Below are 23,994 nucleotides of genomic sequence, written 5' to 3'. Positions count from 1 at the left end.
AAGTTTTAAGTAACTTGAGTGGTGTAGTTTCTACAATGGGGTCATTTATGGGGGTATCCACTATGTAGGCCCCACAAAGTGACTTCAGACCTGAACTGGTCCTTAAAAAGTGGGTTTTGGCAATTTTCTTAAAAATTTTAAAAATTGCTTCTAAACTTCTAAGCCTTCTAACGTCCTAAAAAAATAAAATGCCATTTCCAAAATGATGCCAACATAAAGTAGACATATGGGGAATAGCTAACTGTTACTTTTCTAAAAATCTGAAAAAGTACACAGAAGGCATATAGAGCAACATCTGGTATAACCAAAAGGACCGGGGTATAAAAACCCCTTACCTTGGGGCATTGTACTAAGTACAACCCGATGGGCCAAACAAAAACTTTTTGTGGGTGCTGCTTGTTGAAAAAACTTTCAACTGCGTAGTCTTGGTTTACACATTTATGTAGAATATGTAGCTATGGCTATCAACCAAGACTACGCATTTTATTTTGAAACTCTTCTTTTTTTGGTATTCATAGTTTTGAAATTAGCTTTTCATGTAGACCAAATGCATACATTTCCTTTCTTTTCCCATTTTGTTAAACATATACTTAGGGCTCTTTCACACCTGCGTTCTTTTCTTCCGGCATAGAGTTCCGTCGTCGGGGCTCTATGCTGGAAGAATCCTGATCAGTTTTATCCTAAAGCATTCTGAATGGAGTGAAATCCATTCAGGATGCATTAGGATGTCTTCAGTTCCGGAACGGAATGTTTTTTGGCCGGAGAAAATACCGCAGCATGCTGCGCTTTTTGCTCCAGCCAAAAATCCTGAAGACTTGCCGCAAGGCCGGATCTGGAATTAATGCCCATTGAAAGGCATTGATCTGGATCCGGCCTTAAGTTAAACGTTGTTTCGGCACATTGCCGGATCCGACGTTTAGCTTTTTCTGCATGGTTACCATGGCTGCCGGGACGCTAAAGTCCTGGCAGCCATGGTAAAGTGTAGTGGGGAGCGGGGGAGCAGCATACTTACCCTCCGTGCGGCTCCCGGGGCGCTCCAGAGTGACGTCAGGTCGCCCCACGCACATGGATGACGTGATCACATGGCACGTCATCCATGCGCATGGGGCGCTCTGAGGTCACTCTGGAGCGCCCCGGGAGTCGCGCGGACTGTAAGTATACCGCTCCCCCGCTCCTTCTATGGCAACCAGGACTTTAATAGCGTCCTGGCTGCCATAGTAACACTGAAAGCATTTTGAAGACGGATCTGTCTTCAAATGCTTTCAGTACACTTGCGTTTTTCCGGATCCGGCGTGTAATTCCGGCAAGTGGAGTACATGCCGGATCCGGACAACGCAAGTGTGAAAGAGGCCTTAATCAAACCATCATTGTAGTAAAATTCATTACGACAACATGTCAGAATGAACATTTGCATATACTCTGTCAATAGTGCTGATATTAACATTGCTCTCCTAACTTTTCATTAATTGTTTGCAGTTTCATTAATTGGGCCTCCAAAAATATCAGTGATCTCTACAGCAAACCCTGTAGTAGGAGGTAAGTCAATAACATTATTAGTAGGAAAGGTACATTATGCTAGAAGATCATTGCCATATCCTCTCCCAACATACAGATAGTCCATGGGACTTCTCTGGAACCAATTCCAAGAGAGGCCAAATCAAGGTTGGCCCCATCCTCCCTGATGTTGAGAACCTGTAAAGGATGCCTTTCTCTCTAGGAGGGCAAAAAAAGCACCAGTCTCAATTGTCCTGGCTGCCAGCACCCAGCACCGTAAGGGTTGGCCCCATATATTGTTGTTAAGTCTCATTCATACGTCAGTGTTTTTGTCAGTGATTTCCATCAGTGATTATGAGCCAAAACCAGTGTTATGCAAGTTTTATGCAGACTGACTGGCTATACTCTGGAGGGACGTGACTAAGCAACTACCTGTCTTCATTAGAGCCTCTGATGGTGAGGATAGGATTAGGCCATTAGGGTAAGTTGCCAGGTGCCACTCCAGAGCAGTCCCTGAGTCAGTGGCAGCTGGCCAGGGGGTCAGAGATACCAGTGCAAGCACTGAGGGGAAGTACGTGGTCAGGAAGTCTGGGGTCAGGGCAAGCCGAGATCAAGCAAGGTCCGTAAATGAAGTCCGAGGTCAGAGGCAGGCGGCAAACAGGCAAAATTAATAATTACAAAAGCAGGGTCCGGTAAACAACTAAGCAGAACTTGAAAAATACCTTCACACTTGGAACTAGACAAGCTAGTGACTATGAGTTGCTCAGGGATCTTCCTGTGGTAGGAAGCGCCTTTAAATACTTCCTGCAATCCAGACATAGGCTGGTGAGACAGAAGACGTGTACGTGCTGCCTCACAAGTGGGGAGAGACACACCCATGCAAGCCCTAACAACAGTACAGGTCTCCAGCAGGAAAAAAAAAATTATTGCATGAAGCAAAGATGCAACAGTTAAGCTACCTGCATCCATGCGCCATGCTGAGGGAAAGAGGGAGCCCGGCGCCCGTGCCTGCGGTAGGGGCAGCAGCACCATCACAGACCGCTGAGCTAACAACCAGGATTGCAGCCTCCATAGAAATAAGGTATAAGGAAATATCTGACCCTGTTCTGTGTTTAGAGCTGCACCTGGTTTTGGCTCAAAATCACTGATGGAAATCATTGACCTTAACACTTACATGTGAATGTGGTATCATGTGCCCTCAATCCTCTGCGTATGTCCATCCTGATATTATGTAATAGTAGTTGTCAGATTGCCATTGATACTGAGGTAATGCACTGTACAGTACCTGTTTTTGCCATTTTTCAGCTTATTGGTATTGTGCTATTAGCCACAAGCAGAGTCACTTTAGGCTTTTTTACTTGCAGCTATCGACACAGCTCACAATAACAGAGTTTGCAGCACCTGGGGCAACTTTCACTTCAAGAACTTTGATGGAGACATATTCTACTTCCCCGGTACTTGTAACTACGTCTATGCATCTCACTGTAAGAGCGCATATGAGGATTTCAACATCCAAATCCGTCGTACTGTAGTGGACAATGTTCCAGTCATTGACAGGATCTTCATGAAACTTGATGGAGTTCCAGTGCAAATCAAAAACAACACTGTCTCAGTAAATGGAAAGATGTGAGTTTGTTGATTTATACATTGTATTAAATAGTGTTTAGCGAATCAAAGTGAAACAAATTGACTTCGATCCAAATTTTAGGAAAAATTAGAGGAGAATTTTGTTGTGCTTCATGGTAACAATTTTTTTCTGGAATGGTTAAAAAAAAAAAAAAATCAAATAACCAATTTGCTCGTGTAGAGGCCGTCGTGGCCATCTTGATTGAAAAGCTCACACATGCTGAAGTGTTACGTCATCAAGTCATCATGCTGGCGGGGCATGGTGACCGTCCTCACTGATGAGGTCGCACGCTCAGCGAGCGTAACGATGTGGTGATGTCACATGTCAGCATGTGTGAGATTTGGAGCATTTTCTTCAGTCAAGATAGCTGGGACAGCCTCTCTGCGAGCAAATGGATGATGTATTTTTTTTATTTTTAAAGCCTGCTTACTGTCTGATGTCACAATCAGCATCTGAGGGGTTTAATGACGACAGGTGGCACGATCGCTATTTCCCATCATTGCGCCCGCTGCATACAATGGAATGCGATTTGCGACAAAGTAATTTGTAACAAATCAAATTTCTGTGGGAACTTTTGATAACTTCTCTCATCTCTAGTATTAGTAAACAAAATTGCAAATGTGTTTTATTAACTGATGTTTCTCCTCAGTGTCCAGCTGCCTTTCAGTGGTTCTGGCATTCAAATTGCAAAACCTGATGTATATCTCTCAGTGACCTCCAAACTTGGTCTTGTCTTCATGTGGAACGAGGATGATAGTCTTCTGGTAAGATCATAGAATCAGTATCTTTACCATTATGGAAGATTGACCAGTGAATAAGATTTAGCCTTGGTTTCTTATATTTTACATACAGTAAGACTTTCTTTTTCTCTTTTTGCACAGCTGGAACTGAATGAAAAGTATGCCAACCAGACCTGTGGGTTGTGTGGGGACTTCAATGGCATCTCAATCTACAATGAGTTCATTTCCAATGGTTAGTTTTTATGTCTTCTATGTCAATATTAATCGTTTTGCATACATTTTATTCATTTTCCAAATAAAAAAAATAAACTATCAAAAAATTAATATATATATATATATATATATATATATATATATATATATGTATATACACAATACAGACCAAAAGTTTGGACACACCTTCTCATTCAAAGAGTTTTCTTTATTTTCATGACTAAGAAAATTGTAGATTCACACTGAAGGCATCAAAACTATGAATTAACACATGAGGAATTATATACATAACAAAAAAGTGTGAAACAAATATGTCATATTTTAGGTTCTTCAAAGTAGCCACCTTTTGCTTTGATTACTGCTTTGCACACTCTTGGCATTCTCTTGATGAGCTTCAAGAGGTAGTCATGAAAACTTTCCTAGTCATAAAAATTAAGAAAACTCTTTGAATGAGAAGGTGTGTCCAAACTTTTGGTCTGTACTGTGTATATATATATATATATATATATTCGTGTCACCACCTATCCCTTGGTTGAACTTGATGGATTTATGTCTGTTTTCAACCGTATTAGCTATGTAACTATCCAATATACTGTATGTAAGTATGTAGGTTGACAATATCACATGTATTCCTGCTACCTTATTCCAAACTCCTCTTACTATTACACAAACCCACCACATGTGGTTTAATGTTCCTTAACGTTCCTTACTAACCACACCCTCTATAATATTTGTCCTCTTCAAAACTTTAAATCCGAGCTGATTGATCTGGAGCCCACAATCCACAATAAGCTAATTTTCAATGATTAGTTATTATGTCTTCTGTAGTATGTCAATTTTACACTACATTCACACAACCGTATGTGTTTTGTGGTCCACAAAACACCGATCCACAAAAAATACAGATTACTTCCTTATGGCATCTGTATTGCATCCGTTTGTTTTGCGGATCCATTGTAACAATGCTTATCCTTATAATCAAAATGGACAAGAATAGGACATGCTCTATATTTTTTGTGGGGCTGTGGAACGGACATTCAGATGCAGATAGCACATGTTAAAAAAAACAAAAAACGGAATGGACACGGAAACAAAATACGTTTGTGTAAATTCAGCCTTAATCGTAAATCAAACACAGTGGGGGACATTTACTAACCTATTTACAACACTTGTGGTGTATATAGGTTGCACATTTTGCTGCATGCCATTTGTGAGTCAAAATGTGCAACATTTCTTTCTTCATGCTACTTTTTAGAAGTAGAGAGAAGCGGGAGAGTGTCGCTGACGAGGACGAGCCCGCCACATTTATCTTTCTTTACACCAGTTTTCTGGTGTGAAGAAAAACTTAACTCAACAGCAGCTAGGAGACTGCCATAGATTTAACACAGAACGGTGGAAAGATGCGCCAAATATATCAAAGGTGTACACCTCGGTAGAAATGTGGCCTATCCTCCAGCAGCACAGGGGAAATCAAGCCTGGCAAACAGTCAGTGATATGTTCTTAAAGTGGATTAAATACTTGATGAACACTCTAACATTCCTTAGTAATGACTTCCATAAAAATTGTAAGTTCCTTCTAACAGAACATTTGGATTCCTCTTTTCTGTAGGGATCCAAATCACAGAAGCTCAGTTTGGAAATCTACAGAAGTTGGATGATCCCACAGAACTATGTAATGATATGCCTCCTATAGCCAAGAGCAACTGCACTGATTATGTAAGCAAAAAACTCATGACTTTCACCTTTATTGGACAACAGCATATCCACTACTAGAAGAAGGTCTGCTATGACACTTCAGAGTTAAACCATAACCCATTTCATCAAAAGATCAGCTTATATATATATTTAGTGATATGACAAAGTGTATAAAATATAATTAGGAAATGACAAAACAGTTATAATGATTTTTTTAGAAGTCTAAAAGCCTCTGTTTGCTTACAATAGGAAAACATCTGTGCGTCAATCCTTCTGGGTTCGGCATTCTCCAAATGCCATTCATTGGTGGCTGTTGAGCAATACATTGAAGCTTGTGTGCAAGACCTGTGCCGATGTGATAGCAAAAATACTGCTCTATGTATGTGTAACACATTTGCTGAGTACTCAAGGCAATGTGCTCATGCTGGAGGGGAACCAGAGAACTGGAGAACTAATGATCTGTGCCGTAAGTATCTTCAACAGCTGTGTCTACAAAGTGGTACAACGATGTTCTACAATGTAAATAAATAAGTAATATAAGACCTATGATTACTGTAGCACAGTGTATGTAAGATCAGAGTGGTGGTGGTGGTGGTGGGGTGCAAGCAATTAAAGGGGAACTAAAGCCAGAATACAAAAAAAAAATAACATAACATAATCTCCTTATGTGTCTTTCTTACCATATGTGCCCTTTTTTGGTCAGTTATCACAATTGCAGATGCCAAACCTATGCATTTCTACCAATATATGGTATTAATCATGGTTTAGGGGTTGACACCCACAAATGATACTTTTATACAGCATCAATTAAATGAAATTAGCAACAGACGTCACATTAACCCCTTCAGGACCTAGCCATTTTCACTTTTTTTTGTTTTCATTTTGTACTCCCAGCCTTCCCAGAGCCATAACTATTTTACTTTTCTATTCACGTAGACATATGAGGGTTTGTTTTTTTGTGGGACAAGTTGTACTTTCTAATGGCACCATATAGTGTAGGGAAACTGGAAAAAAAAGTTTAAATGGGATGGAACTATAAAAAAAAATAAAAAAAACAATTCTGTCATAGTTCTATGGGTTTTGTTTAAACTGACCTGTTAACATTGTGCTCTGGGTCAGTATGAGAATTATATATATATATATATATGAAACTTGTTTTCTTTGCATCGCCATATTAAGACCTCCATTTATTTTTATGTCTATGGAGCTGGGTGGGTGCTCAATTTTTGCGTGACGATCTATAGTTTTTATTGATACCATTCTGGAGTGTCTTTTCATAAATTTTTTGGGGGAAGTGAAGTGACAAAAAAATGGTGGAAAAAAAGTGACAAAATTATTTTTTTTCCATTGCACCATTCACTGTATGGGCTAAATATTCTATATTTTAATAGTACAGGCATTTTCACATGCAACAATGCCTATGACTATGGAGCCCTGCCGCAGGATTATTCAGGAGGACCGAAGCTGCCGCACAAACCATCCGGCTCCCCCAATCCCCACTAGGGGGATCTGATGCTTGCCCCTTGGGCATGCACTTCCGGGTTTTTAAGCTTCCAGATGCCGTAGTCACATATAACCATGCCATCTAGGGGGTTACATGTGTGCAATCAACGTTATCTTCGATCGCATACATTAGACCTGGGTGTCTGCTGTTTAAAACAACTCCCAGTATTGGAGAACTTATAGAAGGAAAATAATAACATGCCATACACACAGTACAGGAGCTCCGCCCACATGGTGACATCACTAGGGTCTTTAAAGATCCTTCATCACTTCTCTGCACTGCTGAGCTCTCAATGGGTAAATGGGATGGAGTGGAGTGAACAAGTTGCAAAGACTAGAGGATTTTGTGAGAAGCTACTGAAATTTTGCAGCTCTCATACTGTTTCAGAGTGTCTGGCAGCCTGTTAAAGTGAACGCAGCATTAAGACTCGCCCCCGGCTGAACTTCCTTTCTGCCTATGAGTCGGTCTCCTGCCAAACATGAAGCTGGAGGGATTAATGATACTCTTCACTGATTGTAGGATACCTGTTCAACTGGTTTCTGCAGCAGCTTGACATGACAAACAGGGTTTTACGGTTTAGTGGCCCTTTAGGAAATGTATCTGCCATTTAAAACCAGATAGTAACACATATCCTTTATTTCTAATCTGTTTTTATTTTCTGATTACGGATTTATTAATTCTATTTCCTGAACATGATTATTGGGGAAGCCATCTTGCCTGAGCTGTAAAATTGCTTTTCGGCAGCCACATGTGCCATAGACACAATAGTCTGGAGGGGACCTCATTGACTTCTAGGGCAGAGTTTTCTAGCCATGCTCTGTGACCTGTGCATAGACCGTTGTACAAGGAAAGAATAGATAAGCTTTGACAATCACCTATTGAATGGTGGATCCTGTCTTATCTATACACAGAGGCACTATCATTACAGACAGGATTAGAATAACATAAGCAGATAACGGCAGTAAAGTGATCTGCACAGACCAAGAAGTGGCGTCTATTATTATTCTTAGTAGCCAGTGCAAAAACTGCAGGAATTTTTTTGTTTTTTTATTTAGTTTCAAAAACCATTTATTTGGGTTTTTTGCATAGTAAAGAAGGAAGGCAATTACATGAAAAAAGTTCACATAACAGGTGACATATTACAAGTACGTCTCTTGGGTTTACACATAAAGCATGGTACATTAAGCAATGCATGTTATTGCAGATTATGCAAGAATATATCAATCTGACATACAGAAGCTCAATTTATAGGGAAATACTATATCTGACGTCTGGTAGTTTTTTTATTTAAATATAGATATTGACATGGAAAAAAAAATGATTTAACACATTTCCTTTAAATCTTGATTCTACATTTAGATAATATAATCTAGCAATTTCATAGCACTTTCAGGTGTAATAGATAAAGTATTTACACAAGTGTTTTACGGTAGATTCTAAAAAGGGCTTTACAACTAAGAAGACGATTGTCTGAAAGGTAGTGTTCCTATAGCCATACTATTAGTACTGTGGATGGGGTCTAATGTAACACTTCTTTACTTTCAGCTAAAACTTGTCCTTACAACATGCAGTACCAGGAATGTGGATCTCCATGTACAGACACTTGCAGCAACCCAGAGAGAAGTGCTTTATGTGTAAATTACTGTCTAGAAGGATGCTTCTGCCCTCCAGGTATGTATTTCTATATTTTGGTTTACTTTATGCCACCATTTTGCACCAAAAGTTGGTACATTTTTAGGAATATATTATTGCATTGTAATCCACATGCCTTTCTATGTAAGGCATGCCCCTTGTCAGGTGAGGGGAAAAAAATTAAAGCACAAAAAAAGCATGCATGCCATTTTTTTGCAACAGCATTGACTAATTTTGATTAGTAAATCTTCCTCAGTAAGGTTGTGTTCACATCTCAGTTAGAGATGATTCGGCAGCCTGATCCGGCATAAATGACGGCCGTCAGCTGGACAAAAATCTCTGCGTGCAGTGGTATTTGTGCAGCTGAAACCCGGCATTTATGTTGGAAAGCAGCCAGAACACTGCCCGATTCCAATAGAGTTAATATATTGTTCTCTGCTGGAACAGTCTGCCAGAAATGTTCACCGAGAATGTGAATGCAGCCTAACTCCAAACCAGTTTATATCATGGTGGGATCCCTAAAAAAATGTTTGCCCTACTGAGGAAGCCCTGTAACTACTTCCTGCCGTTGTCTACTGATAAATTGACAGTCACTGTTGTTGCTGTTAATCGAAACCTTTATTTAGGTTCCTCTGAATCCTGTTTGAAAACACCTGAAGCCTTTTTTAAGAAAAATCAAGTCATTTTGCTGTTTCTTGCAGGGACTGTGTTTGATGACATTAACAACTTCGGCTGTATTCCACTTGATGAATGTTCATGTACTTTCAATAATAACAGTTATGCTGCTGGGACATCTTATAGTACCACCTGCAGCACATGGTGAGTAAATCATTTTGATAAAAAAAAAAATTATTGGACTTGTATTTAAAGGGATTTTTTTTTTTTTTTTGTTAGGGTACTTTCACACTTGCGTTTTTCTTTTCCGGCATAGAGTTCCGTCACAGGGGCTCTATACCGGAAAATAACTGATCAGGCATATCCCAATGCATTCTGAATGGAGAGTAATCCGTTCAGTTTGCATCAGGATGTCTTCAGTTCAGTCGTTTTGACTGATCAGGCAAAAGAGAAAACCGTAGCATGCTACGGTTTTATCTCCGGCGAAAAAAACTGAAGACTTGCCTTAATGCCGGATCCGGCATTTTTTTCCATAGGATTGTATTAGTGCCGGATCCGGCATTCAAAATACCGGAATGCCGGATCCGTCCTTCCGGTCTGCGCATGCGCAGACCTTTAAAAATGAAAAAAAAAACAAAAAAAAAACGGATCCGTTTTGCCTGATGACACCGGAAAAACGGATCCGGTATTGCAATGCATTTTTCTGACTGATCAGGCGTTTTTCTGACTGATCAGGATCCTGATCAGTCTGAAAAATGCCTGATCAGTCTGAAAAAATGACATCCGTTTGCATACAGTTTGCCTGATCAGGCAGTCAGTTCAGGCAACGGAACTGCCTGCCGGAATCAAACAACGCAAGTGTGAAAGTACCCTTACTGATAAACTATCCTCCATGACATGCTGTAAGCATGTGTCTTCTTGCCAAAAGCTGTGGCAAGATACATACACAGTATTTCCTGGAAATAAAGAAATGTGTCCTCCCTTTTGGCAGGAGGAAAATATTCCCCCATTTTGCTTTCATAGGGTCTAAAAGTATGGCTATCCAGTAGTCATCAGACTGCTTCATACAAATGATACGACTGTCATCGCATCAAGCATGCAACTATACAGCTTGCCATTGTGGACAGCATACTTTAGGAGGCGGCTGCACCCTTCACTGAGACGATTGGGTGTCGTGGCCAGTGCCATTCTCTTCATCATCCTCCTGCTCCTCCACCTCCAAATCCTCCTCCTAAAATGGTAGCTCTTCATTAGCCTCCTCAGTAGGAATTTCTCCTTGTGGGTCCCCAATGGCTACAGGGCAGACAGCAAGATGCATTAGCTGGGTGGGTGAGCCAGGGGGTCAATAAATAACCGCCATTGAAAGAGTCTAAGGGTGTGGACCTCAAAAGATGGGAATGAGAGTGATGGTACTGGGGGAATGCCCTGGAAAGTGCATTGTGGGGAAAGAAGCACACCTACTCCACCTCCATGGCTGTTGTCTGGGGTATGTGAAAAATGTAGGCCACCGTAAGAGAGCAGCAGAAGAAGCAGTGTCAGAAAGGTGAATTCAAGTTTCAGTGAGAGCCAGCAGGTTTAGAGAATTAGTAAGAAAGATGTTTTGAATGTATGGAAGCTTATTAGACACTAACCGCAGATTCCAGAGTGCACAGTTAGGCCTCTTTCACAGGAACATATTGGTTCAGTTCTGTGCATTGGGGACCCCAATTTGTGGTCCCCAATGCATGGGCAACGTCCGTGCGGTGGCCGGGACAGATCCAGACCCATTTAACTTGAATGGGTCCGTGATCCGTCGGTTCTGCAAAAAGATGGAACAAGTTCTATTTTTTTCCAGAACCATAGTGCAGTGCCTGTAGGCTGGATGTCTGTGGGCATCCCTTGCCCCTTAGGAGGTTTCTACAAAATATGTTCCTCTTAAGTAGTTGTGGTACCAGTGGCAGTTAAGCAACGAAGACATGTAGTCCCCTTTATAGGTGGTAGTGTTTGTACCCAGGGTGGGATTGCCAGAGTGGTGTAGAGTGGCCTACAATGTCTCTGTAAATGTTGTATGCACGTGTCACGGTGCTCCTACGTGTATCTCTTTGGATCCCAGACACGGTCGGGCAAAGTAGTGCAAAAAGGGATGAATAACTGGATGAGGGAGGAATAATTGAGTCCAGACTTGTAGTAACGTTGAACACAGCTTTACCTGGCATAAACTTCATCAAGTAACAAACTTCCAAATTGATCTTGGTCATCAGCAGGCATTGGCTTAAATCGCAGGCAAACACTTCTGCAACAATCTCAGCTCTGCTATACTGTAGCTTTCTCAGCTCTGTTCTGCTAGCTGGGTTAAATATGAACTTTTCCTCTTCTGCTGGAACTTAGCTTAGCTATAGTCTGTCTCTTACTTTATCTTTAGTCCTAGGAACTTCTTTCTGGCATCAAGCTCACTTTAGCTTGGGGTTAAGGCAATGCAAGCCCGGGAGGGGACAAGCAACCGTATACATATCGCAGGCAGGGCCTGCAGGCCTAGCAGAGCAGACAGTGGTCTGCTAGCCAACACACAATCTTTCCCCAGGAGGGAGTAGGCTTGACTGACCTCACTAGCACTGGACTCCTCCCTCTTTAGAGAGGGGAATAGAATGGACGGAAGTTTCCGTCCTAGTTAACTCAGCTCTGCCAGAAATGCCACCATCTGCTGGTGAACCAGGCACATTACATGTTAATCAGTTACTAAACCATAAATACTTTTACACAGTGTGCAGGACCTAGGATAAATACACGGGCTACATCCTTAAGGATAGTGGAGGGGCATAAAGAGTGGTAATGGCTTTCTGGGGCGTTACAGAAGCATGGATCGGAACCCCACGGAAGCACTCTATAGTGCTTCCATGTGGTTCTGTGCTTCTGTTCCGCACCTCAACTCCGGATTACGGCCGTTTGAAAGAGACCCTAAAAGAGACAGGACAGACAGTGGATGCTTGAGATTAGCAGGGTTTCTATGGGAGATGGAGAAGGGGTTGATATGTGAAAATGGTAGGCCAGGGTTAGGAGAGATATCCTCTAAAGTCAGCAGCAAAAGTAGAAAGAGCAAAAAGTTGTGATTTGTAAGAGTGCTTGTTGTGCTGCACCCTGAGACATAATGGGTTGAGCTGATTCAGAAAGGTGAATAAAGCATGTGAGCTGTAGACAGGGGAGAAAAGGAGAGAGCAGATGATGTGGAGAGAGAGAAATGGACGGGTAAGGCATAGGATCTCAATAGTGGAGGAAAACACTTCAGTTTTGTCCCCATTCATTGTCAATAGGGACAAAACTGAACTGAAGGGAATGGAGGGCACTAGAATGCATTCCGTTCCGTTTCATTGCGTTCCCAGGATGCACACAAAAGCACTGCAAGCAGCGTTTTTGAGTGCGTACTGGGATGCGGAGCAAGATGGATCCGTCATCACTCACAATGTAAGTGTTTTTTGTCACTTTGCCACCCAAAACAACATAATATCAAGTCATCAAAAAGTCCTATGTAACACAAAATGGTACCTATAAAAAGTACAGTCTATTCTGCAAAAGGCAAGCCCTCAGACATCTATGTTGGCAGAAAAATAAAAATGTTAGTATATGGCGATGCAAAATGTAAAAAAGTCATTTTTATTATGCAAAAGTACTAATTTTTGCCCACCTTACATCCCAAAAAATGAGATACAAAGAGCTCAGAAAGCCAGGTGTACCCCAAAATGGCACCAATAAAAAAAAAGCTAAAACAATTTTAAAAGTTATGGGGTCTTAACGATTGAATTAATTTCCATGTTAGAAAATCCGGATGCCGCTCCTTCCCTTTGGAGCCCTGGCATATCCCCAAACAGTAGTTTCAAATGTTACTTTATTCAGGAGAAAATGGGTAGCAGATTTTGGGGAGTTTTTTTCCTTTTACCCCTTGTAAAAAAGAAAGTTTGGGCACAAAGCAACATTTTTCATTTTCATAGCCCAAAGTGTTATAAATTATATAAAATGCCTGTTGGGTCAAAGTGCACACTAGAACCCTTAAAAATTCCTTGGGTGGTGTAGTTTCCAAAATGTGGTCATTTTTTTTTTTGGGGGGGGGGGGGGGGGGGGGTTCACTGTAGGGATTCCTCAGGGTCTCTTCAAATGCAACATGTTGCCCAAAGACTATTCCAGCAAAATCTGCCCTCCTAAAATCATATGGTGCTGATGTGTGCTGATGCAGCAGTTTATGAACACATATGAGAAGTTTATGTAACCTGTGGAATCAGGGTGGTAAACATTGAGTTTTTATTTTGCTGTTTACTGTTGATGTGTCATAGGAAAAATGGATAAAATGTATTAAAATGGAAAATCTGCAAAAGAAAAATTTGAAATGTCACCTCCATTTGGCTTTAATTCCTGTTGAATACCTAAAGGGTTAAAAACATCTGTAAAATCAGTTTTGAACAGTTTGAGGGGTGTAGTTTCAAAAATGGGTTAATTTATGGGTGGTTTCTATGTAAGCTTCTCAAAATGACTTCAGAACTGACTTGGTCCTTAAAGTTTATTTTAAAAAATTTCTAGAAAATTGTGAAAGTTGCCTCTAAAATTCTAAACCTTCTAATGTCCACTTGTCAAATTATGACACTTTGCGAACGACAAACATGTCACCCCACGCATGAGTGTCATCGATTGTTCTAAGATAAATATGAGGGGGTGAGATTGTTCATGCCGCAGTTGCCCATACTGACAAATTTTGAGGCCTCTTCAAAGGGCTTCAGTGAGCTGCCACTGCCTAACCTCAAAACAACACATGCTCCCTTCTGGGGCGGTCTGTGCGTAACAACATTTTTCATGGCTTAATGCTGCTCAAAAAAATGCTCTAGCATGTGCAAAGTGGAATTCCAGAAAGTTGGAATGCTGCAAATTAAGAGGTATAACAGTAGACTGTTCTGTTGCTGAAAGTCCAGGAGAGCGTTCCTTGCCATATAAGAATAAATTAAATACAGGTAGTCTCCTGGACACTGTCAGCACCTTCTGCAAGCCAGTGTACTTTTTAAAAAAAAGTTGCACAACTAGGTTAATCATGTGCACCATGCAGAGAACATATGTTATTTCAAATGGTTCAGCGCTGCTGTGCTGTGGCTATTGTCGCTAACCAACTTGCCGAGTTGGACTTGGTGGGGAGACAGCCAAGAGGATATTTGCTGCCTAATGTAATTTGGCAAATTATATGCTATTTGGCTATTTATGCCCAGGCCGATCAGCTCAAACACAGCCTGCAATTCTTGACTTGACACATGTGATAGGAGGGAAGGGGAGTAGGAGCAATGCTGTGCCCTGCTGCTGTTGGGGACAGGAGCAAGTCCATGGAAGAGGAGGCAGATGAGTTCCTGGTGTGGGAGCTAGGCCGACACAATCATGGAGGTGTCAAAAAGACTGGGCCTTGTTGCTGGGGTGCTGCCTCACCGCTATTACAAAACCATTGACCTAGTGGGCCGTGAAAGACATGACATGTCCCTACCTGTAACAGCTTCTCCAGGTGCCCACGATGGCGTGCATCTTACGGCACAGCAAGAATTGCAAAGAGAGGGCCATGTTCTCTGCCATGTGAGAGTACAATGCAGGAATGGCTTTTTGGGAGAAATAATGCCAACTAGGTATCTTCCATGGAAGCTTAGCAAATGCCATCAGCTCCTTGAAGGTAGCAGACTCTAGTAAATTGGTATGGCAGCAATTGCATCGCCAGCAGCTTGGACAGGTGGGAATTAAACTTGTGCACCATCTGATTACTGGCCATGTAAAGTTGTTTCTTGGCCACCCATACCACCCAAGCAGTAACAAGGACACCGTACTGCATGTGAATGCGGCTTGACTGCTGCAAAGAAGACCAGGAGAAGAAGCAAACTCTTGTTGTGCTAGCATCTACCTTTGTTTCCCCACTGGATCAGGTGAGGCTGCTTTATGTGGTTCAATAGAGCTGTGGTGCTTATGTTTGTGTTTGACTGCCCACGGCTTATTTTACGCCATCTATCAGTATGGAGAAAACTGCCAGACGGGATATACTGTACTTGTGCAGACGATGTGGCAGCCAAGCTTGGTTTAGCTCTGGCATATTTTGGGCCTGCTGCACCCACAGTATCTGCGGCATCACCAGTTCCAAAAGTAGGTCTGGTCCTGTTAGTTCTTTGGGAGGTTCTGCCCATACTTCACCTCTGTTCTTTATTGCTGCCACTGACCTCGTCCTCAGAAGTTACTTCCACCTCATCACCCTGATCCAGCTCCCAGGTCTAGTCCAACACACAATCATCATCAGAGTCCTCACCTTCTCCGCCACTTTTATCAGTTGCAATGCAGCTGCAATGACGTACATTCAATGAAAGCAGAACACTCAACTCTTTGAATTCTGAATTTTTTTGGCGTGTTTGATGCATGTGTACTGGAAAATTGGTGGTATGGGGGGCTATACTAAGCTTTGCTCTGGGGCCCTATGAGATTTGTGTATACCCTTGTACATATGTATATTAGGTCTCAATATGGTTACTTATATTTTGCATAGTGTGTGCTCTGGAGGAAAGTGGAGCTGCAATGAATTGCTTTGTCCTGCAACCTGTTCCATTGATGGAGGATCACACATCACAACTTATGATCAAAGTCATTACAACATACATGGAGATTGTGACTACGTGCTGACTAAGGTAAGGAAATATGCGTAGTCAAGTAATAAGTCTCTTTAAGATCTGCACAATGGTAATTGACAATATACTGGAGACATTTTATACAGATAGTTCTGTTGCACATGTTTTATTTAAGAGCATCATCACTTCATCATTAAATTTCAGTATTCTCCTTCTCCATACAGGACTGCAAAGGAAATTCATTTATTGTACTGGCAGAGCTACGTAAATGTGGTCTGACCGAAAGTGTGACCTGTCTCAAGAGTGCCACCCTTTTCCTTAATGGACGAGAAACAGTAAGTGCATGATGGTCTAGATGTGTTTCCCTACAAACAGTGATATATCTATGTATATCTTCTAAAATCTGATCAAAATAGGTTGCATACCAATTAGTCCATAAGCAAATAATGTGTTTAGAGTTGAGCGGACACCTGTATGTTCGAGTTCGATGGGTTTGGCCGAACTTCACAAATAAGTTTGAGTTCGGGACTCCGAACCCCATTGAAGTCAATGGGAAACCGAACTTTTGAGCACTAAAATGTCATGGGAAGGGCTAGAGGGCTGCAAATGCCAGCAAAATGTGGTTAAGAGCATGACAAGCAAGGAAATGATTTTAAATAACATAAAATACGTAAAAATAAAAAATAATATTCTTGATCTAGGAGGACGAGGTCCATATGGAGTAGGAGGTTAAGGAGGCGGTGGATGTGGTGGTGTAGGAGGAGGAGGTATCCTACACTGCTTTTTGGTTTTACATTTATTTTTATTTTTTTAAATTAGGATACACCCCAAAACATTGGGAAATATAACCTTTGATAATCCCCTCCAGTCATGCTAAACACACGTTCATACAATACACTGGCTGCAGGAAAGGCCAGAACCTCCAAGGCATAAAGGGGAAGCTTAGGCCATGTGCCCAATTTGGAGACCCAGAAGTGGCAGGGGGCAGAACCATCAGTCAGTTTGTGTAGGCGTGTGCAAACATACTGCCCCACCATGTCACACGTCCCCATGATGTTCACAATCTAATTGGATATCTGCTCTATCAACTTTCCATGTTCTTTTCTGCGCCTACCATGTTGATCACGGTTAGCGGCGAATCAGGGTTCCACGCCAGAGAGGGAGCATGAGAAAGAGAGACCACATCCAAGGGAGATTAATGGAGGAAATTTAATTGTGATCGAGTGGAAATGTGGGAGAAGCTATTAAAACGGTAGAATTGAAGGAAAGGAGGGGGCGTGAGGCAATTACCCACTCCCGACTCGGGGAGGTAGTGACGATAAATAACAATACAGGACTCTTAAGATGTTATTGGAATGATTAATAAAAAATTATAGGGAATGTCACTTCGGTATTTTGGATTTAGAAACATTAGCCAGGAGAGAACCTGCTGCCGCTTTGTTGACTCTAGATAACTTCTGCCTGATCGCACGTCCCTGTGATGTCAACCATCCATTTGGATATATTCTCTATCAACTTTTAATGTTCTTTTCTGAGCCTACCATGTTGATCACGGTTATCTGTGAATCAGACTTCCACGCCGGAGCGTGAGAAAGGGAGACCTCATCCAAGGGAGGTCAATTGCTGTAATGGGATGAAGCGGAAATGTGGGACAAGTTATTAAAGCAGAAGGATCGAATGAAAGGGCCAATTAACCACTTCAGCCCCGCTAGGTGAAACCCCCTTCATGACCAGAGCACTTTTTACACTTCGGCACTACACCACTTTCACCGTTTATCGCTCGGTCATGCAACTTACCATACAAATGAATTTTACCTCCTTTTCTTCGCACTAATAGAGCTTTCATTTGGTGGTATTTCATTGCTGCTGGCATTTTTACTTTTTTTGTTATTAATCAAAATGTAACGATTTTTTTGCAAAAAAATGACATTTTTCACTTTCAGCTGTAAAATTTTGCAAAAAAAAAGACATCCATATATAAATTTTTCACCAAATTTATTGTTCTACATGTCTTTGATAAAAAAAAAATGTTTGGGCAAAAAAAATGGTTTGGGTAAAAGTTATAGCATTTACAAACTATGGTACAAAAATGTGAATTTCCGCTTTTTGAAACAGCTCTGACTTTCTGAGCACCTGTCATGTTTCCTGAGGTTCTACAATGCCCAAACAGTAGAAAACCCCCACAAATGACCCCATTTCGGAAAGTAGACACCCTAAGGTATTCGCTGATGGGCATAGTGAGTTCATAGAACTTTTTATTTTTTGTCACAAGTTAGCGGAAAATGATGATGATTTTATTTTTTTTTATTTTTTCTTACAAAGTCTCATATTCCACTAACTTGCGACAAAAAAATAAAAAATTCTAGGAACTCACCATGCCCCTCACAGAATACCTTGGGGTGTCTTCTTTCCAAAATGGGGTCACTTGTGGGGTAGTTATACTGCCCTGGCAATTTAGGGGCCCAAATGTGTGAGAAGAACTTTGCAATCAAAATGTGTAAAAAATGACCGGTGAAATCCAAAAGGTGCACTTTGGAATATGTGCCCCTTTGCCCACCTTGGCAGCAAAAAAGTGTCACACATCTGGTATCGCCGTACTCAGGAGAAGTTGGGGAATGTGTTTTGGGGTGTCATTTTACATATACCCATGCTGGGTGAGAAAAATATCTTGGTCAAATGCCAACTTTGTATAAAGAAATGGGAAAAGTTGTCTTTTGCCAAGATATTTCTCTCATCCAGCATGGGTATATGTAAAATGACACCCCAAAACACATTCCCCAACTTCTCCTGAGTACGGCGATACCAGATGTGTCACACTTTTTTGCTGCCAAGGTGGGCAAAGGGGTACATATTCCAAAGTGCACCTTTCAGATTTTGCAGGCCATTTTTTACACATTTTGATTGCAAGGTACTTCTCACACATTTGGGCCCCTAAATTGCCAGGGCAGTATAACTACGCCACAAGTGACCCCATTTTGGAAAGAAGACACCCCAAGGTATTCCGTGAGGGGCATGGCGAGTTCCTGTAATTTTTTATTTTTTGTCACAAGTTAGCGGAAAATGATGATTTTTTTTTTCTCTTTTTTCCTTACAAAGTCTCATATTCCACTAACTTGCGACAAAAAATAAAAAACTCTAGGAACTCGCCATGCCCCTCACGGAATACCTTGGGGTGTCTTCTTTCCAAAATGGGGTCACTTGTGGCGTAGTTATACTGCCCTGGCAATTTAGGGGCCCATATATGTGAGAAGTACTTTGCAATCAAAATCTGTAAAAAATGACCGGTGAAATCCGAAAGGTGCACTTTGGAATATGTGCCCCTTTGCCCACCTTGGCATCAAAAAAGTGTCACACATCTGGTATCGCCGTACTCAGGAGAAGTTGGGGAATGTGTTTTGGGGTGTCATTTTACATATACCCATGCTGGGTGAGAGAAATATCTTGGCAAAAGACAACTTTTCCCATTTTTTTATACAAAGTAGGCATTTGACCAAGATATTTTTCTCACCCAGCATGGGTATATGTAAAATGACACCCCAAAACACATTGCCCAACTTCTCCTGAGTACGGCGATACCAGATGTGTCACACTTTTTTGCTGCCAAGGTGGGCAAAGGGGCACATATTCCAAAGTGCACCTTTCGGATTTTGCAGGGCATTTTTTACACATTTTGATTGCAAAGTTCTTCTCACACATTTGGGCCCCTAAATTGCCAGGGCAGTATAACTATGCCACAAGTGACCCCATTTTGGAAAGAAGACACCCCAAGGTATTCCGTGAGGGGCATGGCGAGTTCCTAGAATTTTTTATTTTTTGTCGCAAGTTAGTGGAATATGAGACTTTGTAAGGAAAAAAGAAAAAAAAAAGAAAAATCATCACTTTCCGCTAACTTGTGACAAAAAATAAAAAATTCTAGGAACTCGCCGTGCCCCTCACGGAATACCTTGGGGTGTCTTCTTTCCAAAATGGGGTCACTTGTGGCGTAGTTATACTGCCCTGGCAATTTAGGGGCCCAAATGTGTAAGAAGTACCTTGCAATCAAAATGTGTAAAAAATGGCCTGCGAACTCCGAAAGGTGCACTTTGGAATATGTGCCCCTTTGCCCACCTTGGCTGCAAAAAAGTGTCACACATGTGGTATCGCCGTACTCAGGAGAAGTTGGGCAATGTGTTTTGGGGGGTCATTTTACATATATCCATGCTGGGTGAGAGAAATATCTTGGCAAAAGACAACTTTTCCCATTTTTTTATACAAAGTTGGCATTTGACCAAGATATTTTTCTCACCCAGCATGGGTATATGTAAAATGACACCCCAAAACACATTCCCCAACTTCTCCTGAGTACGGCGATACCACATGTGTGACACTTTTTTGCAGCCTAGATGCGCAAAGGGGCCCAAATTCTTTTTAGGAGGGCATTTTTAGACATTTGGATCCCAGACTTCTTCTCACACTTTCGGGCCCCTAAAAAGCCAGGGCAGTATAAATACCCCACATGTGACCCCACTTTGGAAAGAAGACACCCCAAGGTATTCAATGAGGGGCATGGCGAGTTCCTAGAATTTTTTTTTTTTTTGCATAAGTTAGCGGATATTGATTTTTTTTGTTTTTTTCTCACAAAGTCTCACTTTCCGCTAACTTAGGACAAAAATTTCAATCTTTCATGGACTTAATATGCCCCTCACGGAATACCTTGGGGTGTCTTATTTCCGAAATGGGGTCACATGTGGGGTATTAATACTGCCCTGGCTTTTTAGGGGCCCTAAAGCGTGAGAAGAAGTCTGGAATATAAATGTCTAAAAATGTTTACGCATTTGGATTCCGTGAGGGGTATGGTGCGTCCATGTGAGATTTTATTTTTTGACACAAGTTAGTAGAATATGAGACTTTGTAAGAAAAAACAAAAACAAAAACAAACAAAAAATTTCCGCTAACTTGTGCCCAAAAAAATGTCTGAATGAAGCCTTACCAGGGGGGGGGGGGGGTGATCAATGACAGGGGGGTGATCAATGACAGGGGGGTGATCACCCATATAGACTCCCTGATCACCCCCCTGTCATTGATCACCCCCCTGTAAGGCTCCATTCAGACATCCGCATGATTTTTACGGATCCATGGATACATGGATCGGATCCACAAAACACATGCGGACGTCTGAATGGAGCCTTACAGGGGGGTTATCAATGACAGGGGGTGATCAGGGTGATCACCCCCCTGTCACTGATCACCCCCCCTGTAAGGCTCCATTCAGACATCCGCATGATTTTTTACGGATCCATGTATACATGGATCGGATCCACAAAACGCATGCGGACGTCTGAATGGAGCCTTACAGGGGGGTTATCAATGACAGGGGGTGATCAGGGTAATCAGGGTGATCACCCCCCTGTCACTGATCACCCCCCCTGTAAGGCTCCATTCAGACATCCGCATGATTTTTTACGGATCCATGGATACATGTATCGGATCCACAAAACGCATGCGGACGTCTGAATGGAGCCTTACAGGGGGGTTATCAATGACAGGGGATGATCAGGGTGATCAGGGTGATCACCCCCCTGTCAATGATCACCCCTCCTGTAAGGCTCCATTCAGACATCCGCATGATTTTTTACGGATCCATGGATACATGCATCGGATCCACAAAACGCATGCGGACGTCTGAATGGAGCCTTACAGGGGGGTTATCAATGACAGGGGGTGATCAGGGTAATCAGGGTGATCACCCCCCTGTCACTGACCACCCCCCCTGTAAGGCTCCATTCAGACGTCCGCATGTGTTTTGTGGATCCGATCCATGTATCCATGGATCCGTAAAAATCATGCGGACGTCTGAATGGAGCCGTACAGGGGGGTGATCAATGACAGGGGGGTGATCAATGACAGGGGGTGATCAGGGAGTGTATATGGGTGATCACCCGCCTGTCATTGATCACCCCCTGTAAGGCTCCATTCAGACGTCCGTATGCTTTTTGCGGATCCGATCCATGTATCCGTGGATCCGTAAAAATCATACGGACGTCTGAACGGAGCCTGACAGGGGGGTGATCAATGACAGGGCGGTGATCAGGGAGTTTATATGGGGTGATCATGGGTGATCAGGGGTTTATAAGGGGTTAATAAGTGACGGGGGGGTGTAGTGTAGTGTAGTGTGGTGTTTGGTGCGACTCTACTGACCTACCTGAGTCCTCTGGTGGTCGATCCTAACAAAAGGGACCACCAGAGGACCAGGTAGGAGGTATATTAGACGCTGTTATGAAAACAGCGTCTAATATACCTGTTAGGGGGTTAAAAAATTCGGATCTCCAGCCTGCCAGCGAGCGATCGCTGCTGGCAGGCTGGAGATCCACTCGCTTACCTTCCGTTCCTGTCAGCGCGCGCGCCTGTGCGCGCGCGTTCACAGGAAATCTCGCGTCTCGCGAGAAGACGCGTATATGCGTCCAGGAGGAATAAAGCAACCACCTCCCGGACGCATATACGCGTACAGCGGTCGGGAGGTGGTTAAAGACAAATTTTTGAAATGTAAGTCCCTGTCAACTATGCACAGCAGGGTTTTTTCAATCGCCAGAAATGGGTTAATGTAACCCACCAATGTAAGAGATTATTTTTTAAAAATTTCGGCCCCTGTCAACTATGCAGAACAGGGGTTTATTCACGACAAAAATTGCAAAATGTTCACCCAAGAATGTAAGTTATTAACGTAATATAATTTATTAACCTGTCTATTACGTAGAGCAGGGGATATCACAGCCATAAATTGTTGAATGTCACCCGAAAATTTAACAAATTAGTGTATTTTTTTTACCTGTCTACTAGGTACAGCAATGGTATATCACACAAAAATTGATGAATTTCACCCAAAAATGTAACAGACAAATTAGTGAATTTTGAATACCGGTCTACTAGGTATAGCAGTGGTATATCACCCAAAATATTTTGAATTTCAGTCGAAAAATTAAAAGACAAATTATGAAATGACAAAATAAAATACATACAAATAATAATAAAAAAAATAAACTTGATTTAGGAGGTGGAGGTCCATATTGAGTAGGAGTTTGAGAAGGTGGTGGATGTAGAGGTGGTGGTGGAAGCAGCAGTGGAGAAGGATGAGGTATTATTAATATATATATATATATATATATATATATATATATATATTTTTTTTTTTTAGGGTACACTCTAAAAGAATGTGAAATATCCAAAATACAAGATCCATGCCTGGTTCATTTTAATGAACGTGAGCTTGTCCACATTGGCTGCGGACAGGCGGCTGCGCTTGTCTGTGATAACGCCACATGAAACACATGTTCAGATAATACACTGGCTGCAGGGCAGGCCAGCACCTCCAAGTTGTAAAGGGCAAGCTCAGGCCATGTGCCCAATTTGGAGAAGTTGAAGAGGGCAGACCCGTCATTCAGTACGTGTAGGCATTTGTACACATACTGCTCCACTATGTTGGTGAAATGCTGCCTCTTGCTAAGATGTTCCATATCAGCTGGTGGTGCTGGTTGTTGTGGCGTGCTGACGAAGCTTTTCCACATTTCCCCCATGCTAACCCTGCCTTCTGAGGTGCTGGCGGTGCCCCAGTTGCATTGGCGACCTCTGCCTCCTCCTCTGCCTTCACCTTGTGCTTCCACTGTGCCCCTGACGTCAGGTGGGAATGCAACCAGCAGCTTGTCTACCAGCGTGCGCTTGTACTCGTGCATCTTACGATCATGTCCAGTGAGAGAATTAAGGACGGTACGCAGCAGCAAAACTGATACAATTGAACAACCTATCAAGATTGAATGTGTGCAACACAACATGAATAAATACCAAAACCAAGACACACATATAATGTATTAGCACATTTGATTACAAATCAATGAAATATTA

At 42.0% G+C, this 23,994-nt stretch overlaps 1 protein-coding gene across 1 annotated transcript in view; it reads left to right on the top strand.

Moving 5' to 3' along the window:
* The first annotated feature begins 457 nt into the window (after window positions 1-457).
* Window positions 458-23,994, top strand: part of LOC122920028 (mucin-5AC-like) — a 107,494-nt gene continuing 83,957 nt past the window's right edge. The window contains exons 1-10 of the mRNA XM_044269238.1: window positions 458-508; window positions 2,843-3,120; window positions 3,771-3,885; window positions 4,003-4,093; window positions 5,684-5,790; window positions 6,019-6,235; window positions 8,819-8,944; window positions 9,607-9,724; window positions 16,041-16,179; window positions 16,344-16,454. Coding sequence (XP_044125173.1) covers window positions 458-508; window positions 2,843-3,120; window positions 3,771-3,885; window positions 4,003-4,093; window positions 5,684-5,790; window positions 6,019-6,235; window positions 8,819-8,944; window positions 9,607-9,724; window positions 16,041-16,179; window positions 16,344-16,454 — 1,353 coding nt within the window. The remainder of the gene's footprint in view (window positions 509-2,842; window positions 3,121-3,770; window positions 3,886-4,002; window positions 4,094-5,683; window positions 5,791-6,018; window positions 6,236-8,818; window positions 8,945-9,606; window positions 9,725-16,040; window positions 16,180-16,343; window positions 16,455-23,994) is intronic.

The sequence above is a fragment of the Bufo gargarizans genome, chromosome 10, assembly GCF_014858855.1.
Source record: "Bufo gargarizans isolate SCDJY-AF-19 chromosome 10, ASM1485885v1, whole genome shotgun sequence".
NCBI lineage: Eukaryota > Metazoa > Chordata > Amphibia > Anura > Bufonidae > Bufo > Bufo gargarizans.
This window is presented reverse-complemented; position numbering and strand designations above follow the sequence as displayed.